Source organism: Syngnathus scovelli, chromosome 3 (assembly GCF_024217435.2).
Source record: "Syngnathus scovelli strain Florida chromosome 3, RoL_Ssco_1.2, whole genome shotgun sequence".
Lineage (NCBI taxonomy): Eukaryota > Metazoa > Chordata > Actinopteri > Syngnathiformes > Syngnathidae > Syngnathus > Syngnathus scovelli.
This window is the reverse complement of record NC_090849.1, coordinates 21,700,112-21,717,304: the sequence shown is the minus strand read 5'-3', so window position 1 is coordinate 21,717,304 and position 17,193 is coordinate 21,700,112. Positions and strand designations below refer to the sequence as shown.

Below are 17,193 nucleotides of genomic sequence, written 5' to 3'. Positions count from 1 at the left end.
AGCGATTGTGCAAGATGGACGGACAGACTTTATCCATCCATTATACACAGAAAAGACGCCAAAATCAGAATGAAAAACGAGAATGAGTGTTGGTAACAGAAGTCTGCGTTACACCTAGCAAAATAAAACACCACGCTGATGGAAAAGAGTAATACATAGTTTAAAATTTTTAGCATGTTTCGTCTTAAAATATATTTATACCTCACAAGTATTCAAATGTCGGCCGAGATGCTCAACAAAGGCGAAACCAAAAGTTTTCTTATCACGGGTCAGTTTTATTTTGAAAGGAGTAAGCGGAAATAGAAGACAGACCGATGATCAGCTGATAGGAATGTTGACAAAGCAAGGTTCGATCCCGGAAGAGACCCGAAGACGCCGGCGAAATGCGCGACGCAAGCGAAATTTTGTGATTATTTCAAGGTAAGCATTGTATTGAAGCCGCGCGCCTGCAGACTGCACAAGGCGTAACATCACAGGGTCTATTTCGGAAAGGTTTGGGGAAAAGTCGTGATGGACATCCAGCACGAGCAGAGTCGGCTTCTGGATGCTGACGGTCGAGATGATGGCGATCCCACAGGGCTCATGTCCGAACAGGACGCTTATCTTAGGTAAGCCAGAAACAGTGGGGCATTTTAAATTAGATATTTTATTTATAATATAGAAATAGCCTTACTGTGTGAGTGTTTGCTTTATTCATTACTTTTATAGTTATTTTTTATTAATGAATCATGGTTTCCCAGGGTAGTGTAATACGTCCAGTGTTATTTTTGCTTATGGTTTAAAGTATAATTTATGAAGTAGAAAATATAACTGGGAAATCACTTAACATCGTGTACCTAATCACAAAAATTTAGAAAAAAAGTCATAATTGCTATAAAATAAAATGAAAACTGCCAGCCATCCCAAAATGACTATTTCATTGAATGATGCATATGTGAAAAAATTATGAAAAGAAGATATTGCGTGGGACTTTTCTGCTGATTTCAAGTGCACTGACATAAATTATTAAATTGAGGTCTCTCATGACTTTCTTAATGCAATCAAGCAGTTATCCTGTTTAGCGCTAATCATTAACATGCTCCTCTGCCTCCTCCTCCTGCTCTTCCTTCCTGTGCAGCAAAGTAAGCAACAAGAAGTTGTACCTGGCCACCTTGGCATCCGTGCTGGGGCCCATGAGCTTCGGTTTTGTGCTGGGCTACAGCTCGCCCGCTATTCCGGAGTTGGCCAGGAGCCCGGACCCCCGACTGCGATTGAACGAGGTCCAGGCGTCCTGGTTTGGGGTAAGAGGGTCATCCGATCGGCGAGCTGGATGTGGCATGTGAAAGAACACTTTGGGTTTTGCTACCCCCCCCTTTGGTGATGCCGCGTTTGTTCACCGCAGTCGGTGGTGACGCTGGGGGCGGCAGCCGGCGGCCTGCTGACCGGCTGGATGGTGGACAAGGCGGGCAGGAAGCTGACACTCATGTTCTGCTCGCTGCCCTTCGTCTTCGGCTTCACTGTCATCATCGCTGCCCAGAACGTGTGGACGCTCTACATTGGACGCTTGCTCACGGGGCTCGCCAGCGGAGGCGCCTCCCTCGTTGTACCGGTCGGACTCCTCGTTAAGCCTCTTTGCTTCTTGTTTCTTTACTCTTTATTATCGGCGTATCGTCTCTCACCTTTCATGTGGTTAAATGTGCAACTTTTTGTCAGAGTCCTCGTGTTTCCTCTTTCCTTGTCTTCTCATGTCTCTTTGGGTGTGGTTTCCCGTCCCTTGATGCTAATCTTGTGTATTTATTTCCATCAGCTGTACATCTCAGAGATGGCTCACGAGCGTGTGCGAGGAACGCTGGGCTCGTGCGTGCAGCTGATGGTTGTGTTCGGCATCATGGGAGTTTACCTGGCTGGTACGTAGCAGCTCAGGTTTCTGTCGTTGAAAATTGAAGCTAATTGTTGTTCATTCGCAGGTCTGTTTGTGGACTGGCGCTGGCTGGCGGTGTGCGGGGCCGTGCCGCCCACGCTGCTGATTTCGTCCATGTGCTTCATGCCGGAGACGCCTCGCTTCTTGCTGTCGCAAGGCAAGCGGCGTGAGGCAGAGGAGGCACTGCGCTTTCTGCGGGGGCCTCAGGCGGCCGTGGAGTGGGAGTGTGCCCGCATTGAGGAGGCCTGTGACCAACAGGCAGGTTGGGGGGGTAATGGCTGCCTCCCAAAATCTTCCTCTTGTCTAGAGGGGGTGGGGTGTTATTGAAGGTCATAATTCTTTTAGCTGAACTGGATAAAGATTCCAAAGAACACCCACAACAAAATTCATGAATGGAGACTCACACAAATTTACACTCAACTAATAACATAGACCCACACGAACAAGCGGCCATATTTAATCAAATCCTCACCCATTAATATACATTGAACGCTGTCTCCTGGCAGGGTCCCAGCTTCCGAGCGGCGGATCTGAAGGATGCGGCCGTGTACAAACCGCTGGTCATCGGCGTGATGTTGATGTTCTTCCAGCAGATGTCAGGCATCAACGCCGTCATGTTTTACGCGCAGAACATTTTTGAGCAGGCGCACTTCAAGGTCAGCCAAATCAAGCTAGGGGCTAATTGTTGACATCAACGATGATGCTGTGGTGTCTTTCAGGAGAGCCAACTGGCCTCAGTGATGGTGGCCTTAGTTCAGGTGGTCTTCACCGGCGTGGCGGCCCTCATCATGGACAAAGCGGGAAGGAAAGTGTTGCTTGTCATTTCAGGTGAGCTTCTCTAGACCTTGATGGACATGTGACATCATCACAAGTGTTGTGGGGAACTAAAAGAACATGACTTGACTTGAGTCAGACTCAAGTGGCTACTTTTTTAAGCTTGCTTATGACATTCTCCCAACTGTGGTTTGGTTGTTACTCTATGTTTAGGCATGGCCATGGTGATAAGCACGGCAGCGTTTGGGCTTTACTTCTACTTGATGTCCAGAAGCTCCTCGCCAGAAGAACATCACGCCAACATGGCCTGGTTGGCCCTCACCAGCATGGCTGTCTTCATCACAGGTCAGACGGACAGCCCACGTGATGCATAGTTAGTTAGTTAGTTTTCTTACCTCCACTAAGCATTGTTTGTGTTGTGTGTATGCGTAGGCTTCGCCTTGGGTTGGGGTCCCATTCCGTGGTTGGTGATGTCTGAGATCTTCCCGGTGAAAGTCCGTGGCTTCGCCAGCTCTGTGTGCGTGCTGACCAACTGGGGCATGGCTTTCATCATCACCAAGAGCTTCCAGGACATGATGGTTAGCAACTAAACACCACTTCTTCTGGTTTCTTGTTATAAATTACGTGTTGAGGCCAGCAGGGAATGTCTGGATCTCACTTAAAAACTCAGTTGTCAGCCATATTGTAATGGGCTCTGCTGTTCTCTTCTAGACTCTTCTCACCAGTGCGGGAACTTTCTGGCTCTTCTCGTGCATGTGCCTCCTCAGCGTGGTCTTCACTGTTGTATTTGTGCCGGAAACTAAAGGGCGGACACTGGAGCAGATCGAGGCCAACTTCCAGGGAACGGCAGGACCGTGATGGCTTCCAGAAACCTCGTTAAAAACAATGCAAATATTCTCAGAAATGTCTCCAACGCACAAGCAGCAAGAGTTCTGGGAGGAAGGGGTGTGGTCAATGCATGACAATCACTTTGAGCACACTCTTGGGTGGAAGAATGGATTGATAATTTTTTTCCTCATTTTTTTTGTTTATAAATGAAGGCACAATGTTCTCTACAACTCATCTCAGGTGGGTTACTTTTTTTTATAATGATTTATAATTTGACACTAGTGTATATTTCATATGTAATTATTAGGGAAATTTATCAAAATGTAATGAAAAGATTTCACGCTGCTGTTGATGGGTGTCGAGGGCAGGGGTGGGGAAAGTATGGTTAATTTGTATTATTATTAATAAATAATCTGTAAATTAATCATGTTTGTCTGTGATTCTATAAGTAGCCCAAATAGCTTTTACATAGAGAGACTCCTGTCATTTGCTGTGTAAATAGATTTGGGATTTCTTTAATGTTATATTTGGTTCAAATTGAATTCAATTCAGTTGTATTCCCTTATCTGGGTCATCATCGGATAATTGATTTGTTGCCAATCAAAATAGAAAAAATATGGTAAAAGAAGCAAATTTACATAGAATTTCACTTCCTCATATTTAGTTAATTAATAAAGGGTATTACAATCAGGGAATGTTGTTAATATCTGTCACCTGAGGGTAAATGAAGCCATTTGAGACGTTTCTGTCATTAAGGACTATACAAATACGTTTGACTTGACTTAATTTTTTTCAAATTAATTGCATAATTATTTCAATATTTAAATCTGGTGGTGCACGTACTACTTTACATTTTTGTGCAATAGCGTCAAATTAAAGTTTAATTAATTTTTTGGAGGGGTGCATTTTTGGCCTAAAATGGTAACTAAATATAGTGTTTTAAAAGTATAGAGATAAATTGATCATGAAAACGATAACGATCACTTGTTCAAATTTAGTTTCCGCTGAGACGTCATTTAAACCTTCAAAACAAAAGTCAAATTTAAGCCATAGCTTTTGTACCCGTTGTTGGTGGTATATGTTACGCGTAACGATATTTAAATACATATTATTAATCTAAATATGGTAAAAGCATCATTGTATTTGTCTTTGTCCTTGGCAGAGCAATAATTAGTAATTTATGTTGAAAGATCTAGGACTTTACTTCCTATTTGGCAGCTCGACACACACTATAGACTTCCGGTCCTGCGTGGTGTTACCTCGTCTGTCGTCCGGTCCGCTTCGGCGGGGATGCTGCAAGAAGCGATGGAGTTGAAGCCCCCCAAAAACACTCGAGCGTCTGCCGGAGTTTGAGAGATAAAAGGCGGGCGCCGAGCCGAATAAGGAACGATAATATTGATAAGATTTTTACGATGAAGCTGCTGAAGCCGAGCTGGGTGAGCCACAACGGTAAGCAAGTGAATCTCATGGATCAAGTTGAGGCTTTTGTTGTTGTCGGCAGAAGCTCCCGAGGGGAGTGATGGCGAGGGGGGCACCGAAACGTCCACACCCGGCGTCTTTTCATGTTCAAACTGGAGGGTAGAGTTTTGGCACTATGGTCCTCCTTCAAACTCAAATGTTTGTTAATCCCAGCTACCCGACTAGCCCCCTGCCGGCTAGCTTTAGAAGTTAGCCAGCACAGCTAACTGCTGTCACTTTGCTAAATTAGCCATTAGCATGCTTAACGGCTAACACGTTTGGGCCGTTTTCAGTTCGAAAACCTTCTTCTGTGTGTCATGTACGCGGAGAGTTTCGGCTCCTTGAATTAGGGGGTTCTCAATGAAGCTTCAAGTACACGTGACTTACCCCTACACCCCCAACAAAGACATCATGGATTGTATTTTACCTGATGAAAGCAGCACTTCATATCAATTAGTGTGTAACAAAACCCCTTTACAACATCTGTAGACGAGCAACATTCTCTCTACTTGACAACTAGTCTAGTACAGTTTATTGTTAGTTTTTCAATCTTTGCTGTCCCAGCTGATGCATCTATACCTGATTCAAACAAGGCATATGGAAGGGTAATTATGTTTGTTATTGCCAATGTTTTGTGATCTCTTCTGTCGTATTATTATTTTATGTGATATGTTGTGAAGCGACAGGTGTTGTGAAAGTGTGTGGAAAATGGACGTTTATTTTGACATTTTGTTGAAGCAAAGAAATATTCGGATAATTGAGACAACCCAAGTTTTACTGCTGATTACTAAAACATGTTTTTTGTGATGAGTCTTGTTTTTTATTTTATTTGTAGTTTCTGTTTTCATAGTCATGAAATGTGAGCTTTAAAAAAATCTGTCAGAATGCTTTAAATTGGCTGTTCACCATTTAAAAAATAGCTGGCATTAAAGAGTTAATTTGTTATTTAGGTGTTTCGTGTGTGTTTTGTTTTGACAGGCAAACCCATCTTCTCTGTTGATATTCACCCAGATGGAACCAAATTTGCAACCGGCGGGCAAGGTAACCTGTCAAACACACACCAGGATAAGTCAAATCGAGAATTGGCGTAATAAATCGTTTGTGATCTTCAGGGGAGGATTCGGGGAAGGTGATGATTTGGAACATGGCGCCTGTCCTTCGCGAGGAAGATGAGAAAAATGAGAATGTTCCCAAAATGCTTTGCCAGATGGACAATCATCTAGGTAATATTCTTATGAAAACGAACACTCGAAGTAGACGGCCTCAACTTCTCAACAAGTTGCATTAATATTAGTCATTCGCTGCAGGGTTAGGGAAATATGATAAATAGTATTGCTGTATTGTCCGTCTAAAGTGTTGCTGCACTCTTCGCGTTTAAAGCAACTGCCGTTTACAAGGTTCCAACATTGCAACGTCAATGCTAGTTCTTTAGCATGTCTATGGCAGTTTGTACTGTGTATTAGCATTATGCTATCTGACTTTCATGAGGTACTTATGCAGTGGTTTCAATACATGTGTAATTAGATTTTTGCTCGCAAGTTAAAGTGAAAAAAATCAGTCGAGCAATGGCTCATATCTCAAAAAACAGATGGGTCGCTTGTTAGTCCGTGTACCAGTGTACACAAGCAAATCTTTTAATTATTTAGGAGTACACTTCCTGTTAGGATGTTTTTTTTATTTTTGTAAATACAACTTCAAATCTTATTTGTGTTCAGCATGTGTGAACTGCGTGCGCTGGTCCAACAACGGCCTGTACCTTGCATCGGGAGGGGATGACAAGCTGGTGATGGTGTGGAAACGAGCTGCGTATGTGCACACACACACACACACATGCATGCATAACTTAATATCGCTATGTGCTAGCTGCTTTTTAAAAATTAAACGATTAGCTTATTCAGTTGGAGAGTAAAATTTAATAATGACGACCCAAAGTGGACAACAAAAAATAGCTGCATGCTACTGCGTTCATCTGATTTTTTTTCATCTGGATAATTGGTAGAATAATTGATTTAAAAAAAAATCTTAACCCTGGTATTGATACACTCTTGATGTTAAGGTTCATCGGTCCGAGTACGGTGTTTGGCTCAAGCAGCAAACTGGCCAACGTGGAGCAGTGGAGATGTGTCACCATTCTGAGGAACCACACTGGAGGTAACACAAGCACACGCAAAGCCACAACATTGTACTGGAGAAGTAAGCGTTTTCTTCAGGCACTTGAGCCGCCACTGTTTGTGTACAAGACATCTAAAAAGTCGATCTTTTATATCGTAATTATGTTGACGTTTGCTGTGTGTGTAGATGTGATGGACGTGGCCTGGTCTCCCCACGACGTGTGGCTGGCGTCATGCAGCGTGGACAACACCATCGTCATCTGGAACGCACGCAAATTCCCCGGTAAAATCCAGTGTCCCTTCATCACTGCCAGTCTCAGAACCACATTTTGTCAAAAGCAACCACTGAAGTGTGATCTAAGGGGCCACTAAAAGTTCCTAAAAGGTCCGACCGCGTGGGCTCGGTTGATTCCTCAGAAATGGTGATGTGCCTGCGGGGCCACACGGGCCTGGTCAAGGGCCTGACGTGGGACCCGGTGGGCAAGTACATCGCTTCGCAGGCTGACGACCACAGCCTGAAAGTGTGGAGGACGGTGGACTGGCAGATGGAGGCCAACATCACCAAGCCTTTCAGCGAGGTAGGCGGCGGGAAGATGATTCACTGCCGATTGACCGCCGTCAGTGGCAGTGAATGAGTTAAAAGAAAAACATGTCAGCACATTTGTCTCCTTCCTGTTCTTTGTGACAGTGCGGCGGCACCACGCACGTCCTGCGTCTGTCGTGGTCGCCTGACGGCCAGTACCTGGTGTCTGCGCACGCTATGAACAACTCGGGACCCACGGCACAGATCGTGGAGCGGGACGGCTGGAAGACCAACATGGACTTTGTGGGCCACAGGAAAGCCGTCACGGTGGTGGTGAGTGTCGCCACACGTGGCCGAACACAAATCGGTGCGCATGTCTTGCTCATCAGCACATTTTACTTTGTGTGCATGCGTGTGTAGAAATTTAACCCAAAGATCTTCAAGAAGAAGCAGAAGAACGGTGGCTCTTCGAAGCCCAGTTGTCCTTACTGCTGCTGCGCTGTGGGCAGCAAAGACCGCTCGCTCTCCGTCTGGGTCGGTAAAGGTTTTTGATAACGACTCATTTTATTGTCAAGTATTTATAACTACTTTTTGGAATAGTATTATATTGATAGATAATCGTTTATAATCTGAGCCGTCTCAATTATAATCAAGATCAGTTTACCTCTCCATTTTCCTTTGTAGTCCGCTAACAGCATTTCTTCCTCATGTTCAGCTGACCTCTCTTAAGCGCCCCCTGGTGGTCATCCACGATTTGTTTGACAAATCCATCATGGACATTTCCTGGTGAGTTTTCCAAAGAGATTGATCGATTGATACATTTCGACTTCATATTTATGATGCCATGCACTTGTGTTTTCAGTTCCCTTCATTGGTTCTTTGTTCTGTGTATGTGTGTGTGTTGAAGGACTCTGACGGGTTTGGGCATGTTGGTGTGTTCCATGGATGGTACCGTGGCCTACTTGGACTTCTCACTGGACGAACTAGGGGACCCGCTCAGCGAGGAGGAAAAGGTCCGACACCCGGGTGCCAGCGACCATCAATTACAACCGCCCCGCCACCTACACCAGTCCTGCAGAACCAAAACCCAATGAATAAACATCTTCTCTTTTTCAGAACACCATCCACCAGAACATCTACGGCAAGAGCCTGGCTATTACCAACACGCAGGAGCCGCAGCTGGCCACCACCATCATCGAGAACCCGGAGATGCTCAAGTACCAGCAGGAAAGGCAGAGCTCGGCCCAGAACAACTGTACAGTGGCCAGTGCGGATTCCTCGGCCCCTAAGCTCAACAGCGTCATGAACGGGGAGTCTCTGGAGGACATCAGGAAGGTGAGCGCAAAGGTTTTGGCCTACCACAGGTCAGTCTTCACTGACTTCCTGATGTTCTTGCAGAACCTGCTGAAGAAGCAGGTGGAAACCCGAACCGCCGACGGCAGAAGACGGATCACACCGCTGTGTATCGCTCAACTGGACACTGGGTAAGGAGCGCTTTGCTGAGCTGCGCTATGACGTAAGCAGGCAGCTTGTTCTCGTTGAGTCCAAACCGTAGCGTCCACAGTCTTGCTTCTTTATTGCCAAACTTGAAATCACGATGAGGCGCACAATATTGATTGTCTGCCTTCTTCGTCAGGGACTTCTCCCCGGCGCTCTTCAACAGCGTTCCCATCTTGCCGTCCTCCTTGTCCAACCAGCTGGCCCCTCAACTCAGCACCGACTCTAGCCAGGGACAGGCGGTGGCAGCGGCTCCCTCGCAGGGAGGGCTGCGGACCAACCTGGACACCGAGCTCGCCACGCTTCCGCCGCCCGCCAACGCGGCTGCCAAGGGACTGGAGGACACCAAGGACCAGGTCCTCCCATCCAGCGTCAAGGCCAGTCTTCTGCTGGCGTCCGCCTCCAAGATGGAACCTATGAAGGCCTTGGACTCCAGGTTCACAGAAAGATCCAAGACCACGCCGGGTGTCCCCGCCGCCATCTCCTCCACTGCCGGCCTGCCGCCGCTCGACAGGTGAGTAGAGTCACGTGTCCTGACAAGAGAAAATTCAGGTCGGCCAACCCCACGTTTAAACATCTGCCACAAACAATCAGGGCCAAAAACATCTTACAACCTGATGCTTCCAAATAAATGTCTGACAAAGGAGATTTGATTGACATGCATTGTAATGTTAGTTAGTTTCTGTCTTTGATGTCGTGAGGTTTTCTGGAAAACAAAAAATAGCCTGATGTAGGTGCGTTTTTCAACGAGTATGTAAGTATGTTCTCTGGTGAAATTGAAATTGCATCTTCTAATAACTTTGCTGTCCCGATGGCCCTTTCAGGTCCAAAGATGTGGCGGCGTCCGTGCTGAAGGACACAAAAGCTAAAGAGGACACCAGCAGCGACAGCGAGGACAAGATGGCCGCTATCAACAAAAACCTGACCTTGTGTAAACGCAAACCTGAGCCCATGATGTTGGACGCCGCCGAGGTGGTGGAGAAGCGCAAGAAGGGACGGCCTCGGAAGGACAAAATGGCGCCGCCCACCTTGAGCCAGGCATTCACGCAGGTTAAAAATAAAAAAGCAGTGGGAAAATGACAATGTATACCTCATGGCATATTGGCCCATATTTAACTAGCCCTTTTTTTATTTATTTGTCCATTTTAGTTAATTCCTCCCCCCGAGCGGGAGCCCGTCAGGGCGGCAACGGTGGTGGTGACTCCGCAAGCTCCAGCACCAGCGGCTGTCCTCAAGCTGCCGACACCCAGCGTCCAGAAGTCCTTCAGCTTGCAGGTGACAACAGGACACAAAAAAAGACACAGAAGCGAGGACGGGATTAATGATGCGTTTGCGCACACAGGTGAGCATGGAGCCGGCGGTCTTTCTGGAGGTGGAGAACGAGGTGACGTCGGCGGCGGGCTCCAGGCTCAGCCAGCTGCGATGCTCCCGAGACGGCCGTGAGTGGAACACGTTGTTGACCAGTTCCGTTGTGGCCGCTGCGGGGAGCAGGTGAGCCTCAAGCCCCACCCCCTCTTTGACCAATGGAGTCCTAGGATGTCACGTGACCGCATTTCTCTTGGTTCTCCTCCTCAGCGAGGTCCTGGCCGTGGCGTGCCGAGACGGGATGTTGTCGGTGTTCTCGTCGTGCGGCCGCCGCCTGCTGCCGTCCATCCTGTTGCCATCGCCCGTGTCCGCCCTCAACTGCTCGGCCCACTTCGTCATGGCGCTGACTGCCGGGGCCACGCTGTCCGTGTGGTCAGTTCACAGTGCGACAATGTCATGTGCTTGACGGCGAGGTTGTGCGGTTGACGGGAACGTTGAGTCTGTGTGACTGGAAATTGAGTGATGTCTGTGAGTGATTTTCATTTGATTGACATCTTTCACGTTGCAAGGTTGATCTCATGGTTTATGGGGTCTTTTGGTAGCATCAGATTTTTTTTTTAAATGTTGATGTCAAGTGTTATATTAATTGCATGTGGTTGTCTTTAAATGATTGATGATGTCATTGACCTATTTTGTGCTGACCCACAGGGACGTCCAGAAGCAGAAGGCTTTGGTCAAAAACGAGTCCCTGGCGACCATTTTGTCTGGTGAGACCGGCCACTTCCTGTTTCCCGCCTGGCACGCTATGCTAAGCAGACATTTCGCGACACATTGTTGTGCATGCAGGTTCAGAGGTGACTGTGTCTCAGTCTTTGCTGACTCAGCGGGGCGTCCCTGTTATCGGTCTGTCCAACGGCAAGTCCTTCTGCTTCAGCTTGTCTCTGGAGACGTGGTGAGATATAAACAAACTAACTCTGAAGCTAACTCACTCCTACCCTCAGCTCGACTGACTCATTGGTATGTCGTGTTCAGGACGCTGATCGCGGATCAAGGAGATTGTCTGGTCCAGTGCGCCGACTTCAGGAGCTGCCTCCCTACCCAGGATGCGCCTGGCTCCTCGGGGCCTCTGGCCACCATGCAGGGACGCAACCTCAAGTAAGAAGCATGACCAAAAAGTACTAGGACGAATGGCGAAGAAGGAAAAAAACAACCTAGTGACTCTCTTCTTTGTTCTTGTCTTGGGGCAGCGCCGGCCGCATGGCGTCCCGTCTGTCGGCCGCCCCGCACCACCTTCAGCAGAGCATGACTTTGGCCTTCCTGGAGAACCAGCTGGCGGCAGCTCTCACGCTGCAGTCGGCGCCCGAGTATCGCTACTGGCTGCTCATCTATGCACGCTTCCTCGTCAACGAAGGTCAGCAAACGTTTCGGTTAGCTACCAACACCGGGCAAGGGACCGTTTTAAGTCTCTTTGTGCCCATTTCCATCGGACTTGTTCATCACGACTCACAGATTTAAATGGTCCACAGGTCATCAAATGAAAGGCGAAATTCTGAACATGACGTTATCTCCTCGGTTCTCTTTTTAGGTTCTGAGTTTCGGCTTCGAGAACTTTGTAAGGAGCTTCTGGGTCCTGTTCACAAGTCTCCTGCGACAGCCTGGGAGGCCACCACACTGGTAGGAAGGCCACAGCAGGGACTTGGCCATCTTCAGCCTCATTGTCTCCAAAATTATTTCACATTTTTACAAAGGAAATTCCAAAATTAGGACATATTTGAAACACTGAAATCCTTCTCTCACCTTTCTTGCAAAGCATTCCAACTTCATATCTTTCATTCGACATTTCTACCATTTAACATTTTAGTTCACCTTCACACAATTTCCATTGAAATTGTCTTGTCTTGTTTTTCGTTAAGGTTCCATGTTGTCAATGTGGTATGAAGTTGTGATTTCGCTGATTGTTTGCCTCCAGGGTTTGCGAAAGCGGGAGTTGTTACAGGAAGTCCTGCCCGTCATCGGAGAAAACCTGCGATTCCAAAGACTGTTCACAGAGTACCAGGACCAGCTGGAGCAGCTGCGCAGCAAATAACACAAACACACACACAAAAAGTTTTGCGCCTGGCTCACTCCTCAGCTTGGACTTTCCACACGGAGCGAGGCTCTCCGGCGTCGACACCACGCTAACAGGTGACGTTGGAGCTTGTTGTCTTGTCCAATCGGCGCTTTGCTGGAGCCCTCCTCGTCCGCATCTATGCACCAATCATGAGCGTGAGTGCAACTTGCTCGAACCAAAGCGATGCCTTCAAGTGTGTTTAAAAAAAAAAAAAAAAAAAATTCACACTCCTGCCAGTCCAGCGCTTTTACAACCCTTAAAAAGACTCTTGGGATTTTTTGTTTTTTTGTTGTTTTCTGTCAGCAAACCGCCTGAGCAGAACCTTTTTCCAAAGTAGTCCATCGTAGTTCTTGCCCGCCGACAACTCCCGAGTCAAAAACTAGTGGACTCATCCGTTCCAGGTGCGACTGCATCTCCATGGGAATCACGTTCGAGTCGGAGGGAACGCAGGTAAAAGCATCTTGGCACAGTGCGAAGGAGCTCATGGCAGATGGAAAGGGAACGCATCAGGTGCGAGCGCGTCCACACCCGAGAGTCAAAAGTCAGATTTTGGGGTCTTTAAGATGTGTGAATAACTTCATACCAAATGTGAACGTGTCCATATTAAGGTGCGATTAATTGCACAAATGGTGCGAAGGTCTCGAACTTGTCCCTTACAAGTGTGAACGTGTCCCGCTGTGAATGTTTGCACACCGGGTGTGTGACTAATTGGAAAGATGTTAATGGGTCCAAAAGAAGGTATTCATACCAAGTAAGAACTCTTCAATATGAGTTGTGAAGGTGTTTGTTGCCTGGTGGGAAGGCTTGCGCATCTGGTGTGACGTTCTGACATTTGCTCGAAGTCCCTTTTTAAAAAGTCAAAGGAAATCACCGCACAGTTAAGAGCAGTAGAAATCGCTGTGCTTTTATTGCTGAATTCCAGCGTGCGCACAAGTCATGGCCGAAAGAAATAAACTGCCATTGACTGGCAACCAGTCCAGGTTGTACCTCACCAAGGACAGGCATGCTGAAAAATGGAAAAAAGAAAAAAAAAAAAAAAAAAGGCCTCCTGTTTTAAAGGAGCCGAGTCATCCCGAAACTTCTTTGTTTGGTGTCAACCATGGATTGACTTGTTTTGATGGGTCAGTAAAGATGTGACCAGCAATGATGACTGCTGGTGCACTTCTGTAAATAACATCAACAAAAGCAACTTGACAAGACTCCTTTCCTTCTTTCTTATCTGTCCGTCTGTGCAGGCTACAACAATGGCACCAGCTTGCTTTGTTGTGTAGTTTGCACGTGTGTGTGTGTTTCTAAGGTTTTTTTTTTTTTGTGTGTGTGTTGACAGAACGAGAGTCCTTTTTAAATGTTTATATTTTTTCTGTATTTGGAACAAGAGAACTGAAATACTGCTTGAAATTAAACATTTGTTTTTTTCTACTTTCTGGTGCTTTCATATATTAGACCTGGAACTAAAGCGTTGCAGGTTTTTTGTCATTTTTTGTGCTCAAGCCGAAGGGAATGATAATATTCCTTTCATTCCATCTTGAATCCAATAAGCAATTTTGAAGTAAGTGCCTTTTAACGCAGCTCTTTCCACCATTTTTTGGCATCTCATGTAAATCATAAATTGCTCTTTACAGCAGGGCTTGGTTCCGCACTAGAATCCATTGAGGGAATCTCCACAATTTCTGGTTGGTTAACCAGCAATTCTTCAGGCTTGACAGTGGAACAACTTTTATTTGGAGGTAAACAAACCATTTTATTAATTTTCTCGAATGACTGTTGAAATATTTTCTGCTGATTCCGTGTTCCCTAAGTATTTTGAGTTCAAAGTTCATAGATTGGCGGCTTTGCTGATCCAGTGTCGCAGGAGCTGGTGAGCAATGGTCTGCTTGGGCGGGAGGATGAGACCTGACTGGCGGGATTCTCCACCCAGCAGCGCCTCCATCACCTGGCCGCAGGACACAAGACAACAAAGGATAAGGGGAAATTGACAATTTGGTATTTGTTGCTTTACCTCTTGCCGCGGAAACCATCTGGCCTCCTCTATCTCGCTGCGGTCCACGCTGATGTCTGTCGTCACGGCGACGCAATGGCAGCCAATCATAAGCTGCGAGGGCATGGGCCACGGCTGACAGGAAACGTAGCGAACGGCACCCACTCGCACGCCGCTCTCCTCGCACACCTCGCGCCGCGCCGCCGCCTCCAGCGTCTCACCTGACGTTACTTACTGTCACTGTTTGTGTGTGTGAAATGTGTGAAACTTTGTGCAAGCTTACCGGGTTCTACGAACCCGGCCAGGCAGGAGAACATTCCGGCCGGGAAGACGCTTTTCCGGCCCAGGAGACACTGGTTTCCTCCCGGGTGGACCACCAGCATGATGACCACGGGGTCTGGAAGGAACAAGGAGTTAAAGTGACTCGAGTGTAAGTGCGCATCAGTGTAATTAGTGTGTTTGTAATATACGTGTGTGTGTGTGCGTACCAGTGCGCGGGTAGCATGTGTTGTGTACCCCCCTGTTGCTGGGGCACTGTTGCTTACAGCAGCGCCTCTTGTGTCCTCCTTCCTCAGAGACGGTGGCACTTCCGCACGTGGAGCAGAAAGCGTAGCGTCTGTGCCATGCCAGCAGGGCGCGGGCCGGAGCCAGCACGCCTGAAAAAGCCAGAAGATAAGTCGTCATCGTCGAAGGTGTCATTATGAATCCCAACGAGATTCCCTGCTGTAATGTAATTGGCTGCTATGTACATCCGCCAAGCTGCACTGTGATTGGCTGCGGCATTCAGGTACGACACCCAACTTAATAAGATAAGAGTAAACCATGAAAAATAAGAAACCATGATCACAGGAAGCAAAAGAATGCACCCGTGCGTCATCCTCACCGGCGTCCTCGTCGCTGAGGTTTAGCAGGTCCCGGTGCGGCGATGAAGCGAATGAGCACTTGCGCTCCCCGTGCAGGCAGCGAGCGAGCAGTGCCGCCCCGTCCTCGCCGCTGCTGATGGCAAACCAAGCCGGGAGCTCCTCCAATGCGCGTTCCGATCCCGTCGTGCTGCTCCTCCTCTTTTCCACGCCAAGGAAGACCAGAAGAGAGTCGGGCTTCTCCAGGAGATCTTTGATGGCCTCGTAGCCCAAACGACACAGATGCTGCACACCCTTGAGGGAATTCCGGAGCAGGGAAAACCAAATTATAAACAAGCAAGTCAAAGCAGTTAAAAAATAATCATAAAATTACAAACAAATCAAAAAGTCAAGAGCCAAATCCAGAACAGAGTCAGTCAAACCAAGAAGCAAGTTGCAACCTGCTGGTCATGGTGCAGCATGGGGCTGAGGTCTGAGAAGAGCAAGAACACGGAGCCCGGATGCTTCTTCCTGTCCTCCAGCCACGCGGCGTCAGTACGCTTGGCGCTCAGACGGTCCAGAGGCTCGGCCCCAAAGTAGTTCTCCAACCCGACGCCATCTCCGTCTTCTTCTCCCAGTAAGACCGAGACATGCTGGTGACCCCAGAACTTGGCCACGTCAGACGCAGTCTGGCCACTACTGTTCACCCGACTCCTGTCGCATCTCCAAACAACATGAAGAAGCAGAGGTTCTTTAAATGGTGGTGGGTCTTATTTAGAACGCTTCGTTCCGAACACAGCCAGAGGGTGTGCACACGCATCACAAGTCACATTAATGGTGGGAAATGATTCATCTTGGTTTCATTTTTGTAAATCACAAACACCTAGCATTTGAGAAAGGGTGTGTAGACTTTTACTAATCACTAAGTTTTGTTTACCCGTGTCGAAGTAGTGTTTGGACCACGGCAGTGTGTCCGCTTCTCGCGGCGAGCATGAGGGCCGTCCATCCTCTCGAGTCTGTCTGCTCCAGCAGAGACGGGACGGCGGACAGCAGGGACGTCACCTCGGCTTCGTTGCCGCGAGACGACGCGTCCAGGAACTTTGCCACAACTTCCTCCTTTGGCGTGCCTGACATCCTGCGGGGAGAAAATACAGTAAGTACAACAAGCAAAAAAATATTGAAATTCTACATTGACAGATTCTTTTGAATACTTTTTTATCTTAGATGTTGCATTTTCATTTCATTCATTAAATTCATTCATTTTTATTTATATTGATCCAAAATGACATTTTATGTAACTTTATTCGACAGAATCATTATAAATGTAAAATATATTATTAAGATAATATTTTTACCACGGACCTCGACGTGAAATAAATATCTATGGACGTTTTACCTAATTTGTATAGTGAGACCAGAAGTTGGTACGTTGTTACAAGCACATTAAGGTAATATATCAAAATAATAACGAATATTGTGACAGCCGTTTTATAACTTTTCGAGGTGAAGCTGTAAGAAATGTGCTGCACCAAAGAAAGCTAAGCTAACTAGCTCGCTGTCATCACGCTAAGAGGCTATGGCTAACTGAGTGTGTTGAAGCAAAATGAATATTGTATAAAGGATATTAATGTTACCGATTTGTGAAGAAAATCACCTGAGACAAGTTTACGTCCGCTCTGTTAGTGCATAAGTGACGTAAGGGTAAGATGCGTTCAAGTGTACATCCATTAGTCCGTCCTCTTAACATTTGTTTGACTTCGTCTCAAGTACGAAAAATGGTGGTATTTTACGAGGAGACATGAACGCATCGTCATTGGACGGTATGGAAAGTTTTATAACAATTGCATTGCAATTGTTTTGTCATTCAAAA

At 46.9% G+C, this 17,193-nt stretch overlaps 3 protein-coding genes across 5 annotated transcripts; 2 read left to right on the top strand and 1 right to left on the bottom strand.

Moving 5' to 3' along the window:
* Window positions 1-310: 310 nt before the first annotated feature.
* Window positions 311-3,926, top strand: slc2a8 (solute carrier family 2 member 8). Its single transcript, XM_049763263.1, has 11 exons — window positions 311-420; window positions 493-608; window positions 1,118-1,280; window positions 1,382-1,588; window positions 1,787-1,886; window positions 1,947-2,158; window positions 2,407-2,556; window positions 2,620-2,728; window positions 2,888-3,019; window positions 3,107-3,252; window positions 3,386-3,926. The coding sequence occupies exons 2-11, from the start codon at window positions 511-513 to the stop codon at window positions 3,530-3,532; spliced, it is 1,464 nt and encodes a 487-aa protein (XP_049619220.1). The 5' UTR covers window positions 311-420; window positions 493-510; the 3' UTR covers window positions 3,533-3,926.
* Window positions 3,927-4,749: 823 nt separating this feature from the next.
* hira (histone cell cycle regulator a) lies at window positions 4,750-13,925 on the top strand. The gene is made up of 24 exons (XM_049763058.2): window positions 4,750-4,951; window positions 5,939-6,001; window positions 6,073-6,183; window positions 6,676-6,766; window positions 7,017-7,111; window positions 7,259-7,354; window positions 7,489-7,649; window positions 7,760-7,927; window positions 8,015-8,128; window positions 8,310-8,380; window positions 8,502-8,607; window positions 8,711-8,929; window positions 8,993-9,078; window positions 9,231-9,605; window positions 9,916-10,141; window positions 10,241-10,366; window positions 10,434-10,582; window positions 10,667-10,828; window positions 11,105-11,163; window positions 11,243-11,348; window positions 11,429-11,551; window positions 11,644-11,807; window positions 11,982-12,070; window positions 12,366-13,925. Exons 1-24 carry the CDS (start codon window positions 4,915-4,917, stop codon window positions 12,480-12,482), a joined length of 3,114 nt encoding a protein of 1,037 aa, XP_049619015.1. The 5' UTR covers window positions 4,750-4,914; the 3' UTR covers window positions 12,483-13,925.
* On the bottom strand, window positions 13,786-17,092 carry nudt12 (nudix (nucleoside diphosphate linked moiety X)-type motif 12). 3 transcript variants are annotated; one of them, XM_049763270.2, is made up of 8 exons: window positions 16,978-17,092; window positions 16,261-16,458; window positions 15,785-16,046; window positions 15,368-15,638; window positions 14,973-15,140; window positions 14,768-14,881; window positions 14,506-14,705; window positions 13,786-14,439 (listed from the first exon to the last, which is right to left on the bottom strand). In XM_049763270.2, exons 2-8 carry the CDS (start codon window positions 16,455-16,457, stop codon window positions 14,323-14,325), a joined length of 1,329 nt encoding a protein of 442 aa, XP_049619227.1. In that variant the 5' UTR covers window position 16,458; window positions 16,978-17,092; the 3' UTR covers window positions 13,786-14,322. The 3 variants fall into 3 exon arrangements, with proteins under 3 accessions (XP_049619227.1, XP_049619226.1, XP_049619225.1); XM_049763269.2 differs by having other exon boundaries at window positions 15,368-15,629; window positions 16,958-17,078; XM_049763268.2 differs by having other exon boundaries at window positions 16,958-17,077.
* Between the last annotated feature and the right edge of the window lie 101 nt (window positions 17,093-17,193).

What these genes read in the sequence shown, in the direction of transcription:
- slc2a8 (XM_049763263.1), top strand. Translation starts at nt 511, where the DNA reads ATGGACATCCAGCACGAGCAGAGTCGGCTTCTGGATGCTGACGGTCGA. An exon ending in TCCAGGCGTCCTGGTTTGGG is followed by an intron (nt 1,281 to 1,381) that starts GTAAGAGGGTCA and finishes TGTTCACCGCAG; the next exon opens with TCGGTGGTGACGCTGGGGGC. An exon ending in TTGAGCAGGCGCACTTCAAG is followed by an intron (nt 2,557 to 2,619) that starts GTCAGCCAAATC and finishes GGTGTCTTTCAG; the next exon opens with GAGAGCCAACTGGCCTCAGT.
- hira (XM_049763058.2), top strand. Translation starts at nt 4,915, where the DNA reads ATGAAGCTGCTGAAGCCGAGCTGGGTGAGCCACAACG. An exon ending in GAACGCACGCAAATTCCCCG is followed by an intron (nt 7,355 to 7,488) that starts GTAAAATCCAGT and finishes TTGATTCCTCAG; the next exon opens with AAATGGTGATGTGCCTGCGG. An exon ending in CCTGGCGACCATTTTGTCTG is followed by an intron (nt 11,164 to 11,242) that starts GTGAGACCGGCC and finishes TTGTGCATGCAG; the next exon opens with GTTCAGAGGTGACTGTGTCT.
- nudt12 (XM_049763268.2), bottom strand. Translation starts at nt 17,070, where the DNA reads ATGTTAAGAGGACGGACTAATGGATGTACACTTGAACGCATCTTACCC. An exon ending in GTGATTTTCTTCACAAATCG is followed by an intron (nt 16,459 to 16,957) that starts GTAACATTAATA and finishes TTCTCCCCGCAG; the next exon opens with GATGTCAGGCACGCCAAAGG. An exon ending in CCTCAGCGACGAGGACGCCG is followed by an intron (nt 15,141 to 15,367) that starts GTGAGGATGACG and finishes TGGCTTTTTCAG; the next exon opens with GCGTGCTGGCTCCGGCCCGC.